Source organism: Octopus sinensis, unplaced genomic scaffold (assembly GCF_006345805.1).
Source record: "Octopus sinensis unplaced genomic scaffold, ASM634580v1 Contig18659_ERROPOS200000, whole genome shotgun sequence".
In the NCBI taxonomy this organism is placed as follows: Eukaryota; Metazoa; Mollusca; class Cephalopoda; order Octopoda; family Octopodidae; genus Octopus; species Octopus sinensis.
In genome coordinates this window covers 24,827-52,500 of record NW_021835963.1, presented here as the reverse complement: position 1 = coordinate 52,500, position 27,674 = coordinate 24,827, and the positions used below count along the sequence as shown (strand labels likewise).

Genomic DNA, 27,674 nt, shown 5'->3' with positions numbered 1-27,674 from the left:
GGTGTTGTGGCCTTGTGTGAACATCTGGTCGGATGTTGGGTAGGGGTCAAACTCCGAATGGAGGATTATTTCACGAGGAAGAAAGCGCGCAGCCTTGACCGCCAGAACGAACATGACAGTAGGAAATTCATTTACTGCCTGCGGAACCTCTAACCAACCCCAGCAGTAATAAACATATAAAGTGTAAAGTCTGGTGAAGGATAATAGATCCGAAAGCGTTCTTTTGGCCCACTAACCATAGAACTAGCAACAAGGGTACAGACACAGATCACACACCAACTGTAGGTCCCCTCTGCCTATGTGTCTGTCTGTCTTCCACGGATAAAATTATCTTGCTTTTTACACTTAAAAAGTTTTTCTGTGATACGTGATCCCTTTAGATCGTTTTTTTCTCTTTTTCTCACGATCCCTTTTCATCGGAATTTTGTTTTTCTCCCTTCTTTCTATTTTCGAAAAGAAAAGCTTTACATTGTATGTTGCCCCCTCTGTGTTCGGCCCTGTGTGGCTAATAAAGAAACCTATCTATCTATCTATCTATCTATCTATCTATCTATCTATCTATCTATCTATCTATCTATCTATCTATCTATCTATATATCTACTCTATCTATCTACTATCTATTATCTATCTATCTATCTATCTTCTATCTATCTATCTATCTATCTATCTATCTATCTATCTATCTATCTGTCTGTCTGTCTGTCTGTCTGTCTGTCTGTCTGTCTGTCTGTCTGTCTGTCTGTCTGTCTTCTGTCTGTCTGTCTATCTGTGTGCCTGACGGTCTATCCGTCTGTCTATCTATCTATCTATCTATCTATCTATCTATCTATCTATCTATCTATCTATCTATCTATCTATCTATCTGTCTATCTATCTTTCTTTCTTTCTATCTATCTATTCATCTATCTTTCTTTCTATCTATATCTATCTATCTATCTATCTATCTATCTATCTATCTATCTATCTATCTATCTATCTATCTATCTATCTATCTATCTATCTATCTATCTATCTATCTGTCTGTCTATCTATCTATCTATCTATCTATCTATCTATCTATCTATCTATCTATCTATCTATCTATCTATCTATCTATCTATCTATCCATCTATCTATCTATCTATCTATCTATCTATCTATCTATCTATCTATCTATCTATCTATCTATCTATCTATCTATCTATCTATCTTTCTTTCTATCTATCTATCTATCTATCTTTCTATCTATCTATCCAATTTTTCAATTTTTCATTTTGTCAATTCTCCACGGTTTTCTTTTCATTGTTCTAATTCTACCATCTTTTCACCCTTAACCTTTGGTGACTCCTCCATCGATAAACCGTTACACCTCTCCCTCAAGTATCATCCCCTTCTTCTACCTGTTCATTCTTTCCTCCTAGCTCAACTTTAACTTACCCATCTCACCATCCTACTATGGCATCACCCTGTCACATTTCGATAAATAAATTTTAAATTCTATTGGATTTTACTCATAAGGTATTGGAACATTATATGTATACCATTCTGCCTTAAAAAACGGATCTACAAATGCAATATCCCTACATATATCACATCTTTTTCTTTTATTTCCTCCACCTCGTCTCTATTTTATATCTTATCTGAATTAATTATTTCTTAACCATCCTCTCACACCGTCTCTGATGAAGGGATATAATAAATATCCTGGAAACAGCTGTAAGACCATCTATCTCTAAATGTTCTAAAATCTACACAGCCTTGGTTTTTTATCTCATTAAGAAATAAAATCTCTCTCTCTATATATATATGAAAGAAGGCGCGGGAGTGGCTGTGTGGTAAGTAGCTTGCTAACCAACCACATGGTTCCGGGTTCAGTCCCAGTGCGTGGCATCTTGGGCAAGTGTCTTCTGCTATAGACCCGGGCCGACCAATGCCTTGTGAGTGGATTTGGTAGACGGAAACTGAAAGAAGCCTGTCGTATATGTGTATATATATATATGTGTGTATGTGTGTGAGTGTTTGTGTGTCTGTGTTTGTCCCCGCCAGCATTGCTTGACAACCGATGCTGGTGTGTTTACGTCCCCGTCACTTAGCGGTTCGGCAAAAGAGACCGATAGAATAAGTACTGGGCTTACAAAGAATAAGTCCTTAGGTCGAGTTGCTCGATTAAAGGCGGTGCTCCAGTATGGCCGCAGTCAAATAACTGAAACAAGTAAAAGAGTAAAAGAGTAAGGTTTAATTCCACATTGCTCTTCCTCACCCAACCAACCTCCCACACTATTCCTTAAACAAGTAAACATACCTTAGTTACACACAAAACAGAAAACGTTAGACAGACAGGTCAGTTATTCCTCTCCAATGTTTTGAAAATTCTTAAATATATCTCCTTCTGTATATACATATACTACCAAACAAACATGATTTTTATTGAACTCAAAATACTTATTGAATACTTTCATGTAAACTGTTTTTGACATGTTCTAATCATGATCAAAGACTGTATAACTGTATTTTAATACTTTTGAGCTAACCATTTTCTAACGCAACAAAGCTTACACAAAGCTTTACATTTTACTTTTGATAATCTTTTTCTAAAATAGTGAAACTGGTCGAGTCAATGAACATATCTAGAAGACCTTTGCATTTTCAGACCTTCTTTCATATATATTTTCACTCGTGCGTGCGGTTCCTTACAACTTTACTTTGTTTTATATATATATATATACTCACACACAAACACACACACACACACACACACACACACACACACACACACACACACACACACCACACACACACATTTGTATATTACTTGAAAAAATGCGAGCAAGAGAAATAATATTCTTAACATAAACCTGGAAAATTACAGGACAAGTTACTACATTTGGAAAAGTTCAGGACAGCTTATTACATCTGGCGAAGTGCAGAACGAACAAAAGTTTTTACTTAAAATATTGCTGGTAAGGATAAAATTTCAAATAAAGTATTTAGATTTAGAAAATAAAAGCTTTTACTAAAACTAAAAATTTTATAACAAGTTATTACTTCTATTTGTTATTACATGTTAGTTCTGTAGTGCTGTAAGTAGTTAGACAGTTGAATGATCTCCCTTGCAAGAAAGATCATAGAGTAACCTCCCTTTTCTAAGCCTCTCGAAGCATCTGTATCATGAGACGTGATTCTTAATTATTTAAGAAGCTTTCTGTTCCTCCTGGAAGATATTAGAATGGCTAGCGTTCAATTTATAAAAAACAGCTTGCTAACCAGCTTCTTAGTCGATTAGACTTAGAGCTATTCATGCCATTGCTATGTCCATCTATTTCTCTACGCTACATGACCGAAGACCACCACTTAGCTGTTATTTCTACATTTTCTGTCTCTGAACTTTCTTGCATTGATTACTTCATTCAACTAGATTCTACAATTCGATTCCATGTATCATCACCGAAAGAAGAATAAAAAATATTTTTAAACAGTATACGTATAGATCTTGAATTCATTCTTGCATCTCTCTATGAACTCTTGTTATAACATACACGTAGTCACATTAACACCTTGTACTGACTATATATTCCACTACAATGAAAAATTACTCAAAATATTTTTTACCCTTTAAAAAATCAATTTTTTAAAATTATTAATTAATAATTAGAAATTTGAAAATAGGTTATAAAAATAATAGAAGTACGTAAAATTACAGTAAAATCTTCTTATAACAACAAATTCACAGTAATATTTGCTTGAGTTATTGCCTAAGTTATTGCCAAATCTTCACATTTTTAGTCTTGACCGAATGCGTATTTTTTACATCATGAATTTGCATACCTTATATACTATTTTACTTTGCATAAAACTTTAGCTATATTGGTACTTCTGGCTCTCTAATTTTTTTAAGTATTATAGTGTGTCAATATTTTAACAAAATGATGGTACCTATTTTAATTATGTTTTTGTAAATCAAAATCAAATAATTTTTAATATTTAAATTTTAAGCTTAACTGCAATATTTTAAGTAAATGTTTTCTTGTTCTGTACTTTACCAGATGTAATAAGTTGTCCTCAACCTTTCCAAGTGTAATAACTTGTCCTGTAATTGTCCAGGTTTATAATCTTAAGAATATTATCTCTCTTGCTCGCATTTTTCCATGTAATCCATATTTTTTCCAGGCTATGCTATTATGCTAATCAATAATATGTCAGTTAATAATTTAAGATTTTACCATATTGAAAAGTTACCTAAATGATGTCGGTGATATATTAAAAGTCCATCTTTCTTTTCGTAACTTGAATTTCTTTCTTTCTAATCAGCCGCAGGGATGAAACAGGTTCTTGTCAGCCTCCTGTCTGAGCTTGTTCCTCCGCATTCACCAACTCAACTCCTTCAGGCTTAGCAGCCATTTCTGTTTGTTTACACTGTCCTGTTTTTGTTACCAACTTTGACCCTCCGCAAAATCCCAAATTATTTTTAATTTGCTTTGCAGGAGCAACTGTTTTGTCTAAAACGTATCTTGTCGGAAATTGCTCGAAATACGAAGTAGAAAAACTGCCGACAAATGATTAAGGGTCGCTTTTTTAAGTTACGTGTCTTGTTTTCCATTTGTTTCTTTCGTTGTTCGCAAAAAAGTTCATATTCCATATTTTCATATTTCGTATTTCATGTTGTTTACGTTCATCGGTGTCCTGTGCCCATATATGCATGTGTACATCCATATATATATGTATGTACATATATGTTTGTATGTATGCATATGATGGCTGCCCCCTCGTATCGAGTATGGCCATTGCACGAAGCTTAACTGTTACTGGTGCTGTGATCGAATGTGACTATATGTATGCATATATATACATACATACATATATATATATATGTGTGTGTGTGTGTGTATGTGTGTGTGTGTATGTGTGTGTGTGTGTGTGCGTGTGTGCGCGTGTGTGTGTGTGTGTGTACGTATGTATGTATTTATGTATGCATGCAGGTATATATGTGTGTGTTGCTTTCGAAATATATATATATTTTTTAATTTCTTTGTTTTCGTTTATTTTTATTTAGGATACATCCCAGGGTCAAAATGTGCTCCATTGAATATGTCCCAATTACAAGAATATGGTTATCGCAGCAACGAAACACACGAAGTTGTCTACAAAGCATGCGAGATAATTATAAACAGTTTGGACGACAACAGCAAAAACGAAAGTCTAGCATGCATCAATGGTTATAGCTATGACCACGACAAAGATATATCATTTTTATCGGAGGTAAATACATACATACAACCTATACATACGTACATGCATACAGACATAGAAATATATGTACATAGACAGACACAGACACATCTCGTTATATATATATAATAATAATATATATATATATATTATATATATATATAATTATATATATATATATATGTATGTATGTATATATATATATAATATATATATATATATATATATATATTATAACAGGTAGTGTTCGTAGCCACTTTAATATGGCTGTCCGGTCGAAAGGACTCTACTGCGATATTTTTAACCCCAATCAGCGACTGTGCTTTCTTTTGAAATATATATACTGCAAGCAGAGGCGATCTACTGTCATCTCTAGCCGAAGAGGTATCTTGTACTGAAGAATGCTACAAATAGCGCGAAATTAGCACTGAAACACTGATCTACTGGTTCTGTCGCTAGAATGTGGTTGGAGTTCGGTCCCCTGCTTGCAATTACTCAGCTGCAACTCTGCATCGTTAGCTAGCTAGAGGAGATATCCTCTTGGGGTTCGAACGGACAGCCATGTTGAAGTGGCTACGAATATTATTTGTCAGTACAGCTACTGCGTTGATCTCTTAGAGAGATTTTAGAAATAGTATTTTTACTTATATATATATATATATGTGTGTGTGCGTGTTTGTGTGTGTGTGTCTGTGTGTATGTGTGTGTGTTGTGTGTGTGTGTGTGTCTGTGCTGTGTGTGTGTGTGTGTGTGCCTGTGTGTGTGCCTGTGTCTCTGTGTGTATATATATATATATACACACAGAGACACAGGCACACACACAGGCACACACACACACGCACAGACACACACAGACACAAACACACACACATACACACACACACACACACACAAACACGCACACACACATATATATATATATGTGGAGGCGCAATGGCCCAGTGGTTAGGGTAGCGGACTCGCAGTCGTAGGATCGCAGTTTCGATTATTCCCAGACCGGGCGTTGTGAGTGTTTATTGAGCAAAAACACTTAAAGCTCCACGAGGCTCCAGCAGGGTGTTGGCGGCGATCCCTGCTGTGCTCTTTCGCCACAACTTTCTCTCACTCTTTCTTCTGTTGGCCTGTCCGCTTAGCCAGCGGGGTGGCGTCGTTTGAAGGCTAAAACAATGCGAAGCGCATTGTGACCAGCGATGTGTAGCAACATCGGATAGCCTGGTCGGTTACGTTACGTGGTATATATAGATATATACACATACATACATCCATATATATATATATATATATATATATATATATATATATATATATATATATATATATATATATATATATATATATATATATATAGTGACGCTCACTTTAGCTTTATCATTATTACGTCGACAGCTTTTTAATCCCTACGGCTTCGATAAAATAAATACCACTGAAACGCTAGGGTAGATGTAATTCCTTGCCTTGGGCCAAAATTTCAGACTATTATTATTGCTATTATTATCATTATTATTATTATTATTATTATTATTACTTTTTTTTTCTTCTTTCAAAATTGCTTCCATTTCTTGCCGAGTGTCTTCCCGACTCCTAGGGCAAAGAAACTCATAGTATACATTGGTAGGCCATTAAACCAAACTCAGTAGTTCGTTCATTTTTTTTTTTTTTTTAAGTTAAATTAAAATACATGAGCAGCAACAGTTCTCACATCGACAATGCTCTTCTCAATACGTGTGATGTACCAGTTAAGACAATCTTTTGCACTTCTTGCAGGGATGGTAAGCCAGGGATCATTCTCATATAATTTTCGGTTCCCTTCTTGATCATTCCTAGTGCTCCTACGATCACTAGTATTGTAACCGCCTTGAGATGCCACATTTTCTCAATTTCAATGAGTAGGTCTTTATATTTTCTGAGCTTGTCAAACTCTTTCGCTGAGATATTATGATCACAGGGGATGCTCATGTCAATCAATAAGCAAACTTTATTGTTTTGGTCTTTCACAACAATATCTGGTTTATTGGCCTTGATGGTTCGGTCTGTATGTACTGGAAAGTCCCACAGAATGGTTACATTTTCTCCTTCAGTTACAGCCTTGTCGGCAGTTTTGATATTGTAATGCCGACTTATTAGCCAGTGGAGATATTGGCCAACTCTGTCATGTCTTAATTTATACTCCACTGGTGCTAAGACTTTACATCCAGAGATTAGGTGGTCCACTGTTTCAATCATGTCGTTGCAGAATCGGCATTTTGGGTCTAAGGTACACTGTTTCAATCATGTCGTTGCAGAATCGGCATTTTGGGTTATTATTATTATTATTATTATTATTATTATTATTATTATTATTATTGTTGTTGTTGTTGTTGTTGTTGTTGTTGTTGTTGTTGTTGTTGTTGTTGTTGTTATCATTATCATTATTATTATTATTATTATTATTATTATTATTATTATTATTATTATTATTATTATATTATTATTATTATTATTACTATTACTATTATTATTATTGCCTTTGCACAGCTTCTAACGCTGGAGATGTACTACGGTGTCAGCTGTTCACTACCAGTGAACTAAGGTAACTCTTATTTTTCGAGCACCTTCCGGAGTATTCGAGCGGTTCCAAGCAATGCTGTTTTCTGCAAGTGCTCCACCTTTATTGCAACGCCTATTTGTTCCATTTGTACCAAATTATTGGCATCACTACTACCTTTATCATCGACCACAACTGCTTTACCTCTCAAGCTAACCTGTCATATTTCTCAACTTTTCTTTCTTCCTTATCGCATACCTTGTTGTCAGCTGGGAATGCTATATCTATGATCCAGCATAGTTTGTTTTCTTTCTCAGTTAAGACTATATCTGGCTTCCTATTCTCTATCTCATGGTTGCACTGAATCATAAAATCCCACAGGATCTTTGCATTATCATTTTCGATGATGCCTTCGGGTTTGTAGTCGTACCAATGCTTTTGTGTCAAGACCATACTTGTTGCAAAAAAAGGACAAGCCTGGCTATATTGCCGTGGCGTCTCTTATATTCCTTCTGGGCTAGTGGCGTACATTGGCTGGTAATATGCCATACGGTTTCACCATTTTGTCCATAGATTCTGCACTTATCACTTTCTGTTGTGTTGTCCACTCTGTATTTTATGTAGTTTGTTATTTGTGCTTGCTCTTGGGCAGCACAGATTAGAGCCTCCGTTTCCGGTTTTAAATCACTTTTAGTCATCAACAGCCATCTTTTATTTTATGACTAAGAGTAAATTATTATTATTATTATTATTATTATTATTATTATTATTATTATTATTATTATTATCATCAAGGTGGCGGGTAACTACTCCGTCTTTTGTATACAAAAGACGGAGAAGTTACCCGCCACCTTGATGATAATAATAATAATAATAATAATAATAATAATAATAATAATAATAATAATAATAATAATAATAATAATAATAATAATAATGCAACCAACGAGAGAATGAATTCCAACAACCTATTTTGTGTGCACAGTTTGTGACAGACCATGCCTTTCTTTTGCTGGGCTTAAATCTCATTTGCGAACCCGTTAAAAACGAATCTCTACTAACTACTGTGTCTGTCTATCTGTGCGCACCTGTAAATGCCGTGTATGGCATAGGGTCTGCAAATCTAACGGAAGCCTCAAAAGACATATTAAGATCCGCAATGATCAGAACTTAAACTGCTGCTCTTGCTGGTCCAAAACAGTTTGCTGTTTATGTGGCGGGGGTGTGGGTGTCTTTTCAGAACATTATCTGGTTTAAAAAGCCACATCAGACGCCATGATTGATCTAAGGTGTAAGTCAAGAGGTGGTCAAACTCTGCATAAGGAGTAGACAACCACCAGGTATGTATGTGTGTGTGTATGTATGTATGTATGTATGTACGTACGTATGTTTGTATGTGTGTGTGTGTGTATGTATGTATGTATGTATGTATGTATGTATGTATGTATGTATGTGTGTGTGTATGTGTGTGTGTATGTATGTATATATGTATGTAGGTATGTATGTACTTATATATGTAATTGATTTTTAACATCAAAAGGATTGGGTAACAGAATCGGTAAAGCGTAAGACAAAATATTTCCTGGTGTTTTGAGATGTCCCGTTATGCTCTGATTCTTTGTTCCAATTCCACATCTCGCAAAGTTTAACCGCATTCCTTTTCCCGGAGTAAATATTAAAATAAATACCAGGCATGTTCTGGAATCCGTTCATCCTGATAAATGCATTGAAATATTTTGACACTCCTGTCGACGAGTTAAGATCAAAACCTACAAAAAGAATAAATTACCCTTTGACGTTATCTGCATAACAAAAGAAATATTTAAAATAATTACGGATGGCATAGAAAATGTTGCGGTGACGAAAAAGAGAATTGAATGTTGCATTACAATTTCCAATATATTCTTTTAAGAAAAAATGGTAAAAATATTTGGCAGAAATATGGCTGCTACGTCTAGTACGTCGACCGACTGTAGACCTTAACTCATTATGTGACGGACATGTGGTGCTCTAAAACCAAGAATTGGGTTTCTTCACCACATACATATTTCTGACTATATTTTAGATATTCACAACACTAAATATATTAACTTTATGATTCCCATAAAAAAATTAGCAGATTTTAAAAAATTAATCAATTACTGTGGTTACAATATTGTAATCCTGCTCATTTACCTCAGACAAGTAAAACGCTGTCTATGCTTCACTGATGAGGTCATAATAAGATCAAAACACGGTCTGAGTTGATGCCCATAATTGTCGAAATGATTAAATTATTAGTCGTTGAGCCGACGTCTTTCCTCACTACATAATTATATCAAATTAACTCCTTTACTCTTTCTTATATTAATTATATCCTAACTGTATCCCAAAGACTTACCATTACGTCTAATTCTTCATCACCAGAACATCGTCCCACTGGAATATTTTTCCCGCTTAGGTCCTTTCTGCAGGTATTGATACACAACAGAATATTGATGATATTAATCTTATCATTCTCGTACAGAGGAGGGCCTACAAACGTTATGAACTTTGCCCCTTTATTCAGACTCAGAAAGGAAACAAAATAGAACAAAAAATCTGTTGTTTTTATATGAATGGAACCTCAGAGTAATTTACAATTGTGATTCTTTTCTTTAATAAAGGCTTTAATTATAATGTTTCGTTTTGCTAAGTAAATAATGCTAATCTTTGGTTCTTTCTTAAGGAACTGTACATAGTTGGAGAAACAGGACATAAAAGTTCAAAGAACACCCTTGAATGAGCCTGTTTTTAAGGGGAATCAGGAAATACAGATTTTAACACCTTCCCAAATCAAATTCCTTCCATTCTCTTTATTTGTGTTCTATATATGTTCCACTTCCATTTCAGTGGGATCTCGTCTGTGACAAAGCTGGTCTGGCTGAACTCACCCAAACTCTATATGCCGTTGGAGGCGTGGTTGGCTCCTTAAGCATGCCTAACCTTTCCGATACAAGAGGACGTAAACCGATTTTGATGTTGTGTGGCATTCTTTCGTTAATCGTCAGCGTCGGATCGTCATTTTCTCCAAGTTATATTGTGTTTGCAGTATTACGGGGAATTGAAGGCATTTTTATTCAGGTAAAGTATTAACATTTCCCACATCCTGTTGTGTGTGTATGCGTAGGATCTTCAAGAGAGCAGTTCGGCAGTTACATAGGACCGGAGCCGGTAGCGCTTAAGGCTACGGACGGATGTAACCGTCAAAATAATGTCGAACATCATTATTTAAAATCATGATTCTAAAAAACTTTCTAACTTTTCCCTGCCTTTCATACAATACTATTGTATGATTCACATGACATCATTTTACCTTCCTACATGTCTGTAGGTAGTACAGGGCTCAGGATATTAAGACTCTTGGATTAAATTTGGTTCGCTTCCTCATTTGTAATGATACAATACAAACATTTTTTCGTTATTACCGATCAATAAAATTCAGTATAAAAAATGGCGCAGTGGTTTTGCTTGAATCAATGTTTTGACTAAATAAAAAGCAAATGAGATTACTTCACTTGTTAAATATGATAAGATTCTTGATATATTTAACAAGTGAAGTATTTCATACCCATAAAGAAATGGTACATCCGAGAAAGAGGGCTTTATACGATGTTACAATAAAGTTAACACGAATAGATGACTGAGAAAGCATGGAAGATGACAAAAAAGTGTTTACCAGTCTGTTAAAGAAAACAAGTAAACTGGCTGCTAGCTCGTTTACCCTACAAATCTCAGATGGATCTATTCAGATTAGAAATGCTTTAACTCTTCATCGTACGTCGTATCAAACATAGCAGATACCAATTTTGAATTCTTAAACGAGTTGTGATATCTTTATTACAACCAGTAATATCTAAAAAAAAAAAAAAGAAAATTAACTCTCAAGTACTTTGTATGATCGTGGTTCACAGTTTCTTTATTCTTCACGGCTCACATGACAAAAATACTTCCATGGAGTGACTGCGCCGCTATTTCATCTCATTTTTCTTCTGTGACCCTCTTTTATAAATAAACATAGTACACCTATGTTTTATTCATAACTCCGCTTGCTGATTTAAATTCACTATCAATATAAACGAGTAATAAGAGGTTTTTATTTATACTATTGGCACAGGGCCTGAAATTTTGAGGGTGAGGGGAGCTAATCGATTACACTGACCCCACTGGTACTTATTTTATCAACAGCGAACGGAGGAAAAGCAAAGTCGACATCGACATATATTTGGTTTTGTACTTAGTGTTGTACTAGTACTAGTACTTATTATTATTATTATTATTATTATTATTATTATTATTATTATTATTATTATTATTATTATTATTATCATCATCATTATCATCATCATCATTATTTATTTATTTATTTATTTATTTATCTATTCATAGGGTGTCTCAGTAGCTTGTGTTACGATAATGCTGGAGCATTTCCCCGTCTCTAGCAAGACGTTAATGTGCGGCTTGACCGGTGTAATATGGGGTTTGTGTGTCGTGCCATTCGGTCCTGTTGCTTATTTGCTTCGAAGTTACAACTGGAGAATAAATAACATCGTCTTCTCATCTTCACACGCCGTTGTATTATTTCAATTCTGGTAAGATTTGATTTTTATGTTTTTGTTTTATTTTCTGTTTTTTTCTCAGCGGTCCTTTTGCTGCGAGTCACTCTTCTTCATACTACTGCTACTACTACTACTACTACTACTACTACTACTACTACTACTACTACTACTACTACTACTACTACTACTACTACTACTTCTTCTTCTTCTTCTTAGCACTCTGTCGGTTAAAATGAGCAAGGTTCCACTTGATCCGATGAAACTAACGTACAAGTGGCTGAGTACTCCACAGACAAGTGTACGGTTGGCATAATTCTGAGGGAGATTCAGCATGACACAGAATGTGACAAGGCTTTTTTGAAATACAGGTACTACGCAATTTTGGCAGCTGAGTGGACTGGAGTAATGTGAGCACAATCGGACTCACGACCTCACGATTTTGAGCCGATTACCATAACCACTAAGTCACGGGCCTTCACTACTACTACTACTACTACTACTACTACTACTACTACTACTTCTACTACTACTACTACTACTACTACTACTACTACCACCACCACCACCACCACTACTACTACTACTACTACTACTACTACTTACTATCCATCTTAACAGTATCATAAGCCCCAGTCAAATCAATGCATTCGGTCCTACAGCATTTATTGACAGCAAACCAGCCACAGCATACATTGATCATAACTGCCCCCAGACCCTTGAAAATGCAGCAGCAACAGTGCTGCTGCTGTTACTGCTGCTGCTACTTCCTGTTGCTGCCGTTTCAGTCTAGCATCCTTACTGCAACCCCTGTTGTTGCTAGGTTTTGCTTCTCCTTTGTCCTCCTCTTATTTCTTCATAATTTTATCTTTATTGTTCTTCATCTCGAAAAATAAACATTTTCATTCTTTCATTCACTCATTTACTTTTTCATTCATTCTCTTATTCTTTCATTTTTTTTTACCTCAATAAACAGGTTCCTTGAGGAATCTTTAAGATGGGTGGTGACAAATGGTTTCGTGGAACGATCGAAGAAAATCATCAAAAGAGCCGCCAAGTACAACGGTGTCGATTTTGATCGTATCTGGGAAAATAACATGAAGTCATCTTTGATTCCATTAATGACCAGCGAAGATAGGAAAAAGACCCCTTCTAAAGAGGACCTTAATCATCAGACCAAGGTCAAAGAAGAAGGACTCCATACAATATTTAAAGATTCTTTGGCTAGAAGAATTAGCGTAATCGTACTTCTTATAGGGTAAGTTTGCGCAAAGTTCTGATGTTACATTTATCGATATATACATAGATATATGTGTGTGCGTGTGTGTTTACGTTGTTTTATGACGGAGAATGAAAAAGGAATGTGCAATACATATAGAAAATATTGTTTCTTTTTTTTGTATTGAAATTCAAACCGAGTTGGAGTCTTATGAGTCAAGTTTCATGCATCTGCGATCATCAGGCAAGAATATTGCCTCTAATACCCATACATACACAACACACACACACATATGAATATACATATACATATGCACATATTCATATACATATATATATACATATGTATGTATATGTATATGTATGAATATGTACATATGCACATATATATGTATATATGAATATGCACACACGCACACATATATAATATATATATATATATATATATATAATATATATATATATATATATATATATATATATATATATATATATATATATATATATATATATATATATATATACATGGAGGCGCAATGGCCCAGTAGTTAGGGCAGCGGACTCGCGGTCGGAGGATCGCGGTTTCGATTCCCAGACCGGGCGTTGTGTGTGTTTATTGAGCGAAAACACCTAAAAGCTCCACGAGGCTCCGGCAGGGGGTGGTGATCTCTGCTGTACTCTTTCTCTCCCACTCTTTCTTCTGCTGGCCTGCTCGCTTAGCCAGCGGGTTGGCGTCGTTCGAAGTCTAAAACAATGCGAACGCATTGTGACCAGCGATGTGTAGCAACATCTGATGGTCTGGTCGGTCACGTGATATATACACATAATACATACATACACATATATATATGTGTATATATATATGTATATATATGTATGTATATATATATATATATATATAAGATTTTATCATATTTTTAAATTGTACATATATATATATATATATATATATATATATATATATATATATATATATATATATATATATATATATACATATATATGCAATTTAAAAATAGGATAAAATCTTTATAAGAATTTATCAAGTAGTCATCGTGAAAAAGCTCATAAGAGAAAAATCAATCAATTTTTTCTCTTAGATATATTTATTTATAATATATAGAGGGCATTACTACACATAAATGTCACACGCTAGGAGGGACTCTTAAAGTGAAAACTACCAAATTTAATAAACACATAGTATCGAATGCGAGGGAATGAAACTCTCGAAGCAAGCCTTTTAAAAACAGAATTCAGCTGCAAATCACATGATTTCATAATTAGCGCAGAAATGCACTTTTTAATCTTTAGTGCAAGCATAATTCAAGATTGGTAACGAATGAGAAAAAAATCAACATACCAGATGAACACCCAATGTATCCAGCGTAGCATATAGAATTGTTCACTCTTTATACATTTATGTAAAAGGCGGGCTTTTTCGAATTGCATCTCGGCACAAAGTGTTTATTCGGAATAAAAATTCAGTACTGAATATACCCCTGTTAAATTTACAATTTAAAAATAGGATAACATCTCTATAAGAATTTATCAAGTAGTTAGCGTGTGAAAAACCTCATAAGAGAAAAAACCATCTATTTTTTCTATTAAATATATTTATTTATATTCCCTCGCATTCGATGCTATGTGTTTATTTATTTTAGTAATTTTGACTTTAAGAGTCCCTCCTAGCGTGTGGCACACTTAATCACTGTGGAAACTGTATCGAGGAAGAAAGTATCCTTATAGTCCATGTGCGTGAAAATACACAAGGTTTGACTATGAATAAGCTTTTTAGGATACATGCTTCTGCATCGTTACACTTCATAAGTTACAGACACTGAATCCATAGGTCATTGACCATCATCACTGCTAAGTGCGTTGCTAGTTAACCAATTCCAGCTTTACGAAGCTTACAATAGCAAATTTATTATATCTATAGCTGACGATGTGCAACAACGCAGAAACGCATATCCTACAATCCCATGACTGTAGGTGCTATAAGGCTAGATTTCAATTGTTAATTGTGAAATAAAACACATATATCTAACTTCAGATCGTCTTAGAAACGATCAGTTTCATATTCAATGTTCGAGACGACTTGCCGGAAACAGAAATACTAAAAGTGAAGTTAATTGCTTGTCAATAAGAATACTAAAATGGATACTAGTCGTTAGAAACAGAAATGTCGGTGGTAATAACTTATTTCAAAATATACAAGCAACATTTTGTACGTGCATCAGTGGCTTAAAACAACGGTATTACACTTAGCTTATAAATAAAATGTTCCCAGTTCCGATAAAGTTATCATGTAAATGATGGATCTCCGTCACTTTCCACGATGAGAGTTCAGTTATTCGATCAACTGAAATTGCTTGATCACCGATAGAGTGTGCGAAGTGTTTCCCTATTTCGCAGTCACATGGTTGTGTGGAACAACCAAAAGATCATCAAGAGATCGACCAAGTGTAATGTTATGCAGATTGTAATAACATCTGGAGAAACAACCATATGTCAAAGGAAATCACAGAGAGAATTAATATAAGCCTGTGTGACAAGGCCGGATCTTTAGAATTACAGATATAATCACCAGCAGGCGGACTTTTATATAGTCTCTGCCTACCATAGATTCACTCACAGTCGATCTGAGATTACAGTAATAAAAAAAACCCTACTTGCCTTAGATGCCATGCTTTGGGATAGAAGCTGGGGTTTGATGAACGTAAAGGGAGAGAATCTCTTTAGTATTCAGCCAGGTTGGAATGAAAAGAACTGATAACGATCGCAGCTCGAATCGTTGTCTAGACATAAATATACATTTTTTCTGCAAAGATAATTGTTAATATTGATTAAATTTATTATCGACAGAAAGATTTTTTCATGTATGTTTCATTAAATAATTTTTAACTGTTAAAACGTTTCAGGTTGTCCAACACTCTAACGTACTACGGCATATATTTGACGTCATCTGAACTGGCAGGCGACCATTATTTGAATTTCTTTTTGGTATCCATTACAGAATTAGCCGCAAATATAGTGATGGCCATGTTGCTTTTCAAGTAAATATATTCTATTTTCATTTTATTTTATTTTCATTTTATTTTTGTCGTTAGTCTTTTTTTCTGTTACTTGTTTCACTTATTGCACTGTGATCATGCTGGAGCATCGCCCTAGAGGGCTTTAGTGAAACAAACTGACACTAGTATTAATCTTTTTGGTACTTATTCTAGCGTTCACTTGTTTTGCCGAACTGTTAAATGAAGCGGGACGTAAACTAATCAACATCGGTAGGAGACACACGCACACACACATAGGCACACACACATAAATACATATACATACATATATATATATATATATATATATATATATATATATATATATATATATATATATATATATATATATATATATATATATATATATATATATATATATATATATATATATATATAATATATATATATATATATATATATATATATATATATATATATATATATATATATATATATATATATATATATATATATATATATATATATATATATATATATACACGCGGCGGAATTTTTGGGTTTCCGTCTACAAGCTTCACTAAAAGTTTCACGTCGACCCGGGGACCTTTAGCAGAAGGTATTTGCCCAAGGTGTCGTGCAGTGGGATTGAATGACCACATGACCGGAAAGCAAACTTTAAGAGAACACTACCATCCCTGCTCCTATGAGGTAACATTTGATTTTACGTTTCCATATAATTAATCTGTTCTTGTTATGTGCATACTGGTGATCACTCAACTTGCAGAAAAAAAGAGAAAAATCCCTCAGATCACAGGGATTTGAGCGTGATATGAATGAGATTTAACTGCTATTTCTGGCAAATCGAGCTATTGACTAGATGTTCTTTTGATTAACAGCTCTAAATATGCGCCTGTGTGTTTATTTATCAAAACTTATCTTACGTAAATGATGCATGGGGCATCAGATAATCTTGTCTTAGATTCTCAACGTTCTAGCGTACTTCCGTTTTTTACTGCAGTACTTGAACGGAAGGTGGGTAGCATGTGATCGTCGCATTGGCCATCACTGAGAAAGTTGTTATGGTGATACCTGCTGAGAGGCCAACGCAAAGTTGCAGAAAGTGTATGGTGCTGAGTGTGTGAGTGGCACACTTGTGTACGAGTGATTCAGACGTTTCCAAGATGGCCGAAAAATATAGATATTGACGAACGTTCTGGGAGACCCACAACCATCAGAACTGAGAAAAACATCGCAGATGTGTGTGTATCTGAGAGGAAATCGTTGAATCACCATCCGTGAGTTATCAGACGTGCAAATTAGCTACGATTCAATTCAGTCCGTTATCACTGAAGATTTGAGTATAAGACGTGTGTCTGCCAAATTTGTGCCAAAACTGCTTTCAGTTGATCAAAAAGAGACTCGGGTTACACAACATCTCCTTGATTGTGCCGTGAATGATGAAAAAGTTTTGAAAACTTCGCGTAAGCTTTTGAGCATGTATCGCCAAGCTCTTGGCGAAATTTGGTCCAGATGCTCTGCTCAACTTTTTCTATCATGCCCAATGCTACGATCATACGATACGCACCTTCCTTCCAAGCACTGCTGCAAACAGTGGAAGAGAGCTAGAACGTTAGAACTTGGTGTGCATGCGCAACACATTTCAAGGTCAATCTGTACCAAGCCGCTTCAATCTCTGCTTTAGCTTCGTTACTATGACAACAGTCTGGATACTAATTGATCAGACTACTTCTATAAATATAGATACACACACACAAATATATATATATATATATATATGTATGTAAGTATATACGTATATATATATATATATATATATATATATATATATGTGTGTGTATGCAAGTATATATGTGTGTATGTATGCTTGTATGCATGTAAACATCTTTCTTAAATTTTCCAGGTTACAAAGACGTTCAACAATGGCATTATTCCAGTGTACATCTGGTATTTCACTGCTTTGTGCAGTCCTGGTTACCAACTTTGGAGGTATGTTGATTTTGACTTAACGGTTCAGTACAACTAAATTCGTAAACTTAATTCGTCGCCTTGTTCAACACCGTCATTTGGGCCTTGTGAGAGGATTTTGTAGATTCCGCTCTGTTTGAAGCAGTCGTACCAACTTAATCTTTGATTCGAGCACGACTTCTTTTCTTCCCATGGAAGACCTTCAGAGAGCAATAGTTACTCTTCAGGTCGACTTTATCTTTCATCCTTAAAATAAATACCAGTTGTGTACTGGGGTTAGTGTAATCCATTAATCCATTCCCCGCAAATTACAGGTCTTGTACCTATACTAAAAAGTGTTATCTGACTATTCCATTCAAAATCTTGAGTCATTCTTATTTTACGATGGTAAGTTGTGATTTGAAGGATACCTGCTTATTTTTCTTGGAGAAGGGCCAGGATTGTATTCCTGGCCTTTTCAGGATATCCAAGATGCGAAAGTATCCTCAAACTGGAAACTTGATTCAAATGCTTATAATAGAGCGGAGTCCTCCGTTAGGAGCACACAAAGTACCAGGGTGTAGGGTTGTTAGACAAATTGGCGGAGTAAATCAATCACCCAAGTGGCCCATGGCAGGATTTGAACTCAGAACACAAAGAACCGGAACAGATACCGCACTACACCCCGTCCCACGCGTTAAATATTCTGCCTGTCCACTAACCTTCGGTGGTGCTTATTTTATTGGCACAATTACAGATGGTCAGAATTAGATGTTACATACACATTACAGGGTTGAAATAGAATCTTTACAGCTGTTTCAAAAGAGCGGTTACATGTTAATATTGTTATGATTTGCATGTCAAGAGATTTATATTAAGATAGAAAATTTCTCTAAATATGTAAGCAAAAATATTCACCTTCATCTCGCATGAAGAAATATCTTCATGCGGTTATCCTTGAACGTTGTATTAATCTGAAATTAGCCTTTATAAAATAGAAACTTGTAACTTTCTTTTTTTCTTCACAACGTAAAATGAAATAACTTTTACAATTATTTATTCCAGGAGAAAAGAAAGTATATTCCATTATCAATACAGTGTTTAGTATGATGGGCATGTTTGGAATTAGTGCCTCAAATTGTATTATGTGGTTATACACACCAGAAGTATATCCTACTAACCTAAGGTATGTAGTATTTTTGTTATCAATCTTTAATACAAAATGTCCTAATCAATATTTAATACTATATGTCCTTATCAATCTTTAATACTATATGTCCTTATCAATCTTTGATATCATAAGCCCTTAACATAACAATACAAAGAAAGAAAATATTCGCAATATAGCTTCTCTCCGGGATAGAAATAACAGCCAAAATTCTATCAAATTGTTTGTTTTCTTCAGTAAAGGAAACTGCACGTGATGCTAAGAACGATGATGTTTTTGCCTGATAAAAAAATATTCCCGGTTTTACTATGCTTTCAAGTGCAGTATTTATCAGGGATCACATCATATTATCTAATATGGTGGTGGTGGTGGTGAGTTTTGAGGGAGATTTTACTACAATTTCAAGCAGTTCGAGCGACCATGTAGATATATCCTAGATTATTCATATTCATGCCAGAAAAAGCTGCCGTAGCGAATGGAATCTAGTGACGTGTGTCATGCAGTCATTAATAGTGTTAGATGTCTATGGAATCACGTGCAAACATAGGCACTCATTTGGTCTTCCCTCACTTGACCCAGGAAATTATCGGGAGGGAGAGAAGACAGAACCAGCACTACACTGGCACACACTTGCAGTTGAAGAGATTAGATAAATGGGAAATGAAATGCCTTGCTCAAGGACATAATTCGCTTCCTAGTCCAGGAATTGAAGTCACGACCTCAAAAGTAACAATAATCATTGTATAATTTATCTATACTTTCAGAAACATCGGTTTGGGAATTCTCGCGTTATGTGACAGTGTTGGAAATATGGTTTCACCATATTTCCGTATTTTGGTAAGTTGATCCTTATGGAGTTACGTTGTTTCTTCTTTATTTATCTACAATGAATAAGAACTAGGAGAAATAAAATGTGCAATTTGAACAACCTTTATCAGTTAATAAAATTGTTATCTCCACTTTTGAGTAACCGTTGTCTGTTGTTCTGTTTTTGTTTGTTAAAGCCCCTTCGTTACTGCTTGCAACTTCTTCATTGAAAAACAGTTGGTAAAATTTGAGTGTATCATATATGGACACTGGGGAAATATGTCCTGTGTATCGTATATGATACACAGGACAGGCAAATGTTTGAACCATTTCTATTAGTATTAGAATTTGAAGGTGACGAGTTAGCAGAATCGTTAGAACGGCGGACAAAATTTTTAGCGGCCTTTCTTCCGCCTTTTTACGTTCTAAGTTCAAACTCCACTGACTTTGGTCTCACTTTTCATCCTTTTAGCGTGGATAAACTAAGCTCCAGTTGAGCCTTAGAGATCAATATAAACGACCTTCCCCTCTCCGAAAAATTACTGCCCTAGTACCAAAATTTGAAACATTACTATAAGAATTTAACCTGAATTTCGCGTAACCATTTTAATGAAATAATTCTGCTTGTTTTCTCTCTGCTTTCTAGATGCTCTACGCTCCTTGGTTACCTGGAACAATATTCGCTGTTGGATCTCTTACCAGTGTTTGTCTCTTGAACTTTATGCCAGAAACTCAACGTTTACAGATGCCAAGTACAATGGACGATGTTCGAAAACAACTAAAAGCCCAGAAGAGGAAAAATAAAAACCCACCAAGCGAGGAAGATTCCCAAAATGAAAACCTTACTCAAGCATGATTCGAAAACAGTTATTAATATTTAAATTTAAAGTGGAGGTAAGAATACAAGGATGTCAAGTTTCTATAAATAGACGTATGCGATATTTACCACTACTTAACCATCTCACAGGGATAAAGGGATATCCATAACATCCCAGAAACAGCTGTAAGACTATATCAATATCTCTTTCCTTATAAATGTCCTGAGAACTCCTCACAGCCTTGGCTTTGTTATCTCATTTTTTCTAATATATGCATACATACATACATACATATATACATACATACTTACATACATACATACATACATACATACATACATACATACATACATACATACATACATACATACATACATACAAATACATACATATATATATCTATATATATATATATATATATATATATATATATGTATATATGTATATATATATACTTTTATTTAAAGCAGCAGAAAATTCAACAAAACCTGTTACTCTGAGTTTCACGTTCCCGTTCGTCGGACAGTTTTTGCTAGAATAGAACCGGTTCTAGTATAGCAAAAACTGCCCGGCGTACGGGAACGTGAAACTCAGAGTAACAGGTTTTGTTGAATTTTCTGCTGCTTTAAATAAAACCATATTACTCTACCACTGGTATTTGAGTACTCTTTTTTCCACCTTGATTCACATTTATGTGTTTACTCCGGTATATATATATATATATATATATATATATATATATATATATATATATATATATATATATATATATGAGACAACAAAGTCAAGGCTGTGAGGAGTTTTCAGGACATTTATAAGGAAAGCGATATTGATATAGTCCTACAACTGTTTCTGGGATGTTATGGATATCCCTTTATCAGAGACAATGTGAGATGGTTAAATAGAAGTAAATATCGCATACGTCTATTTATAGAAACTTGACATCCTTGTATTCTTACCTCCACTTTAAATTTTACTACGAAAACTACAACTCACTTTGGTATCACCGCTACCCATACCTTTTCTCTACCCATTCCTTAATGTAGCCCAATCATATCACCCCTACTCACATATCTCACATTTATTCACTCTTTACCTTCTCATCTTTTCCTGTCTAACCCTCCCTCACTCCTCCCTCTCCCAATCTCCCCTCACATTATCTAGACCACCAACTAACACTCCTTTTCTCACTCACTTTTTTTACCATTCTTTTCACTCTTCTCTTTTTATATCTTTTTATTATTTTTGTCCTTTTTCTTTTTTCTCTATTTTTCTCTCTTTCTTCCTTACATTTTCTCTTCCTGTCTTCATTTTGACCTATCTCCTCTTTCTAGTCATACACATCCCCTCCATCAATCCTCAAATTGTACCAATACATGCTTAAATTTTTATTCATACCACAAACAGCTTCGAATGAGCAGAATCCATGGCTCCATACTTTGAAATGATTAAACATGAACTACTATTGGAACTTGCATACCATGAAACTTTTTTTACCACTTCCATACACCACTTTACTCGAATTGTGGAACTGCCATTACAATATTATATATTTTATTTCTACTTTCATTCTCTTATTTTCCTCCATATACCTTATCTCTTCGTTTCGCATAATAATTGCTTATTTCAAAATCAAATATTTACCTCTATTTAACCATCTCACATCGTCTCTGATGAAGGGATATCCATAAAATCGCAGAAACAGTTGTAAGACTTATATCTATATCTCTTTCCTAAAAATGGCCTGAAAACTCCTCACAGCCTTGGCTTTTTTATCTCATTTTGTATAATATATATATATATATATGTATGTATATATATGTATATATATATATATATATATATATATATATATATATATATATATATATATATATATATATATATATATATATATATATACATATATATATACATATATATATATAAATAGATGAGTGTATTTTTTCCTTGTTAACAATTAACACGAAAAAAATAGATAAATAGTTACCAGGGTAACAAAAAAAAATCACACAAGTAAAGAGGTTGTAACTCCTTTTTGAAAGGTCGAAACTTCGGGTTTACATGGAATTTTTTGTATAATATAAAAATAAATAAATAGAGTTTAACGCAGGTATAATTCAAATACTTTTACTTCCCACACATGTTTCTAAGATTTCACTGGTGTTATTCCAAAAGAATAAAATGGTGTAAAACAATGTAATCTTCTCTTCCGTGACTTGAAGAAATGAAACTCGTCAATAAGACATTTTAACAGAACATGATGGATATGTATAGCGATTTGCTGAACGCTATTAGTATTGTTTTAAAAAACGTTATATGATATAACGTCAGAAGTAGCCTATAGAAAGAGGAGGGATATGTTTTTAGTTAACGTTAAATATAAAAAGAAAATTAATATCTAAATTATATATAACGATAGAGATTACTTATATGAACTAAAGGTGTGTTTTTGCCAATGTTTACATCTATATGCACACTCTATAACCGTGTTTACTAGGGGAGTTTTAATGAAAAATAGTTCAGAATTACAGAGAAGACAGAATTCCTTTGTCATAAATATCGAGATTGAGAGAATCAACCATTCTAAATTTAATTGTTCATTGTGGTCTTTTAGATCCCAAATTAATTTACTAAGCCCTGTACTGTTACGTTTATTCCTATCCCTAAATGTTGAGTAATGGATAAACATTCTTTTAAATAACTGTAACGACGTGCTTCCAATGTAAAGTTGTACTTTATTATGAGTACTTATTTTACACTGGTATGTAGTATTTTTAATATTTGAGTTATTTGACATAAAATTAATTCTGTTGGAATTGACTTCAGATGCAATAACCTTGTTATCAATATTTCTAGAGGGATGGATGTTATTAGCTAAATTAATGTTAGTATTAGTAAATGTATTAATATCTAACAGGTTGTTATTATGTGAAGAGATAATTTGTAAGAGTTTTTTGTGTTGGAAAAACCAATCCTAACTGAATGTGAATTGATAATAGAGTTATACCTAGAATTCTTTGGAAAATTCCTAATAATAGCTTGACGAAACTGCAATGGGAGATTAGATTTAATTTGTCTCCCGTATGGAAGAATGAACCAAATATTTTTACTACCATTTATCTTATTTTTAGTGTAATTATTTTTGAAAGCCTTACATTTACTTTTAAACTGATAATAGGAGAGTAAATAAGGGTTATCTCCCTTCCTCCACTTTGTATCTGGGCATAAGTTATGCTTGTTATCAACTAGGTTTCATATCTACATTATTGAAGTTAGAATAAGACTGAATAGAATCAATGTAGAAAATTTTCTCTGTATAACCTGCTTTAAGTAAAGCAGAGTTATAAAATTCGGCGTTATCATTGAAAATGTCAACATTAGCAGATAACTTAGATAATCTAAATGAAATATTGTTAACTAAGTTCCTAGTAATTGCCCTTGAATGATTACTAAATTTGCTAATGTACTTAAGATTGGTCAATGGTTTATAATATGGGAAGAGTTATTGTGTAAGTGTTGCATGACACAGTTTCCCAGGTGTCTGTTCGAACTATACTAAGTGAGTTATCTTCATCTCATCTGAAGCTGGTTACAGCAAGACGGATGTTTCCAAATCTAGGATCAAAAGCAAATAAAGAGTGACTATAAGGTAAACTGACTTCACTACTCAGCTGTTTGGTTTTAATGTTGTAAAGCTGAAAGACGGCGGCACTGTTGTCTCCACGGAGATTTGGAAATTTGATCAAACTTGTTGAGTCATCAGAACTCAGTTCACCCCATAAAGCTTCAGTCACAAATTCCCACATTCTGTTTACCGAAATGTCCAAGAAATTTATTAATACTCAAATCTATGACTCTAGATTGAATCATCATATTCTATACAAGATGAAGTGACTGAGTTGTCATGGTAGCATAATACACTTTTGACATGGAAATTTTGAATCGAAGACAACTGGGCAGGAATACGGTTGTACTCGAAATGTTCTGCCTTTTCATAAATTTGCTTCTACGTAGAAAACTGAAAAACGAGTTACTTTTGTCTATATCAATGATCCCTTGTCGACTTGTGCAGAAAGTGGGGCTACAGTTCTTAAAAACCAAGCCATCACACGTTAGAAGGGAGTCACCAAAACCAGTGGCTTCTGCATGTCCACGTTTCCACTGTTCTAATGAGCACTGATGTAACAGCGCCCATGTCTGTGCTTGTTCCGTCATCCTCCTCAGGTTCCCGACGAAAGCACTGGTTCACATCAAGTCATATCTACCGGCTTTGCTTTCATCAGCTCCCATTCTGAGCTGACCCCCACGTTGATGCTGTCGACGGCGATCACGGGCCCACTTCTCGCGTTTGAATAACAGGCTCATCTAGGCAGAAAACACGGTATGAGGGCAGCTTGTGTTCTTTTATCTCGGTGGTACACCATTTCAGCCACGAGAGATCTGCTGTGCAGCGGTTTTTCTACTGCTGTGAAGCTTCATTAGCGAACGGTACAAGCCTTTTAGTCAGGTTTTGTGTTTGTATTTGTGTATGGATGTTTGTATGTGTATATAAGTGTATGGATATTTGTATGTATATATATATATATATATATATATATATATATATATATATATATATATATATAGATAGATAGATAGATATTTGTATGTATATATATATATATATATATATGTGTGTGTGTGTGTGTGTGTGTGTGTATGGATGTTTGTATGTATATATATATGTATTTGGATATTTGTATGTATATATATGTGTGTGTGTATGTTTGTTTATATGTGTGAAGTGCGAGGTGTGTATTTGTTTGAACGAGGCCTGTGTGCATGTCCATGTCGATTTGTACGACGGAAATCGTTGAAAGCGGTGCTCCAACATGGTCGCCGTCAAATGGCTGAAACAAGTAAAAGAATAGAAGAAAGATTTCCAGTAGTAAGGGCAATAACTCGAGTTTGAGTTACAATGGCTCGGAAGACTTATTTACCTTGCACAAAGAAATGCTTTTTTTCACATTCGCAAAAATATGTTCATGAAATAAAGGTGCTTATTTTATCGACCCCGAAATGATGAAAGGCAAAATTGGCCCCGGTGGCACTTGTGTACAGGACATAAATTCTGAAGAAATGCCGCTGTGCAGTTTTGTCTGGCACAGTAACGATTCTGCTGGCCGCCGACTTGGCAATGCGAAATGAAAACCGCCGAGTCATAAATCAGAGAGAGAGGGGGAGGGGGCAGAATTTTTATGTTCAATCCATGTATATTTAATCTAGTTAGTGAAATCAGGTCACGTGATTTCTCCATGGGGTTTTTAACAAAGTGTACTGAGGTTTGACCCGGCACAACACGAACTGAAATGTATACCTATTTCCTGCGGCACGAACACACACACTGCTCATTACCCTATCAACCCTGACAAATCTTCTTCTCATGCCACTCAGATTATGCATATACACCTTTCTAATTAGCTAGAGAGTCATATAGGTGGCTATCTTATATCATTATGTAGATTTATATGTTAGAACAGGTCACGGTTTCAAAGCGACGAAAATATTTTGACAAATTAAATTTAAATGTTGAAGTGAATCTAACATTTTTTTGGTGTTTTTAAGTGGCTTATATACACCTTCCACACTGCAATAGTTTTTGTTTCAGCACACGACCTCAGGTCAAGTCACTTGCTATGAAAATACGTCTCCGTAATCACAGATCAAGTCACTTGCTATGCAAGTACATCTCCGTAATATGTTAAAAAGAAAAACTACAAATAAAACTCCAGTTAAGTCTCACTTCACATCACTCCTCTTTTCTAGCAACGAAGGGAAATAAATCTAACATTTCTTAAATTTGAGTTACCTACCCTCATCGGTTTTGGTAAAATGTGTAAAACAAACTTAACGTTATTCTTTCCGTCTTCCTTCTTGGTGCTGTAACAACTGCACGAAATGAATAACAATTGCTTTATATCAGAAAGACATTATATTAACCACTACAAGCCTGGTATTGAGGGTACTCTATATACATATTTATTTTCTTGCACACGATTCTAGATTCTAAAGGATGCAAATGCTTAAAATAGTAAAGACTGGTGAAGCCGTCTTTAGCGATCAATAATTAGGGGACGTTTCGGATTTTATGCACATTGCAATGGTGTAAATTATATCCAAGTTGTACAACATTTTATTTTAAACAAAACTGTTCACTTTTTATTGAAAATAGAAGAGTATGATATTTAGTCAAGTCCATGCTTAAAACATGAAATTTTTTCAAAATAGCAATAAAATAAATCAATGGAGGAAAGTAAGGAAAAGCATAAATACGTCGTTTGCACAGATACGCCATATTCAGGGAAGGGATTTGAGCGTTCGACTTGTTGGATCTT

General features: G+C 34.6%; 1 protein-coding gene and 1 pseudogene across 2 annotated transcripts in view; one reads left to right on the top strand and one right to left on the bottom strand.

Moving 5' to 3' along the window:
• The window catches only part of LOC115231502 (solute carrier family 22 member 8), a 28,037-nt gene extending 5,030 nt beyond the window's left edge, over positions 1–23,007 (top strand). Inside the window, exons 2-11 of one of the 2 annotated variants that reach the window (XM_029801517.2) lie at positions 5,031–5,236; positions 10,602–10,832; positions 12,138–12,340; positions 13,281–13,562; positions 16,444–16,578; positions 18,461–18,546; positions 19,570–19,690; positions 20,437–20,509; positions 21,126–21,417; positions 22,934–23,007. In XM_029801517.2, coding sequence (XP_029657377.1) covers positions 5,031–5,236; positions 10,602–10,832; positions 12,138–12,340; positions 13,281–13,562; positions 16,444–16,578; positions 18,461–18,546; positions 19,570–19,690; positions 20,437–20,509; positions 21,126–21,335 — 1,547 coding nt within the window. In that variant the 3' untranslated portion in view covers positions 21,336–21,417; positions 22,934–23,007. Of the gene's footprint in view, positions 1–5,030; positions 5,237–10,601; positions 10,833–12,137; positions 12,341–13,280; positions 13,563–16,443; positions 16,579–18,460; positions 18,547–19,569; positions 19,691–20,436; positions 20,510–21,125; positions 21,428–22,933 lie in introns of both variants that reach the window. The other variant, XM_036500114.1, reaches the window with a different exon arrangement.
• Positions 23,008–24,785: 1,778 nt separating this feature from the next.
• LOC115231500 lies at positions 24,786–25,834 on the bottom strand (annotated as a pseudogene).
• Positions 25,835–27,674: the final 1,840 nt, after the last annotated feature.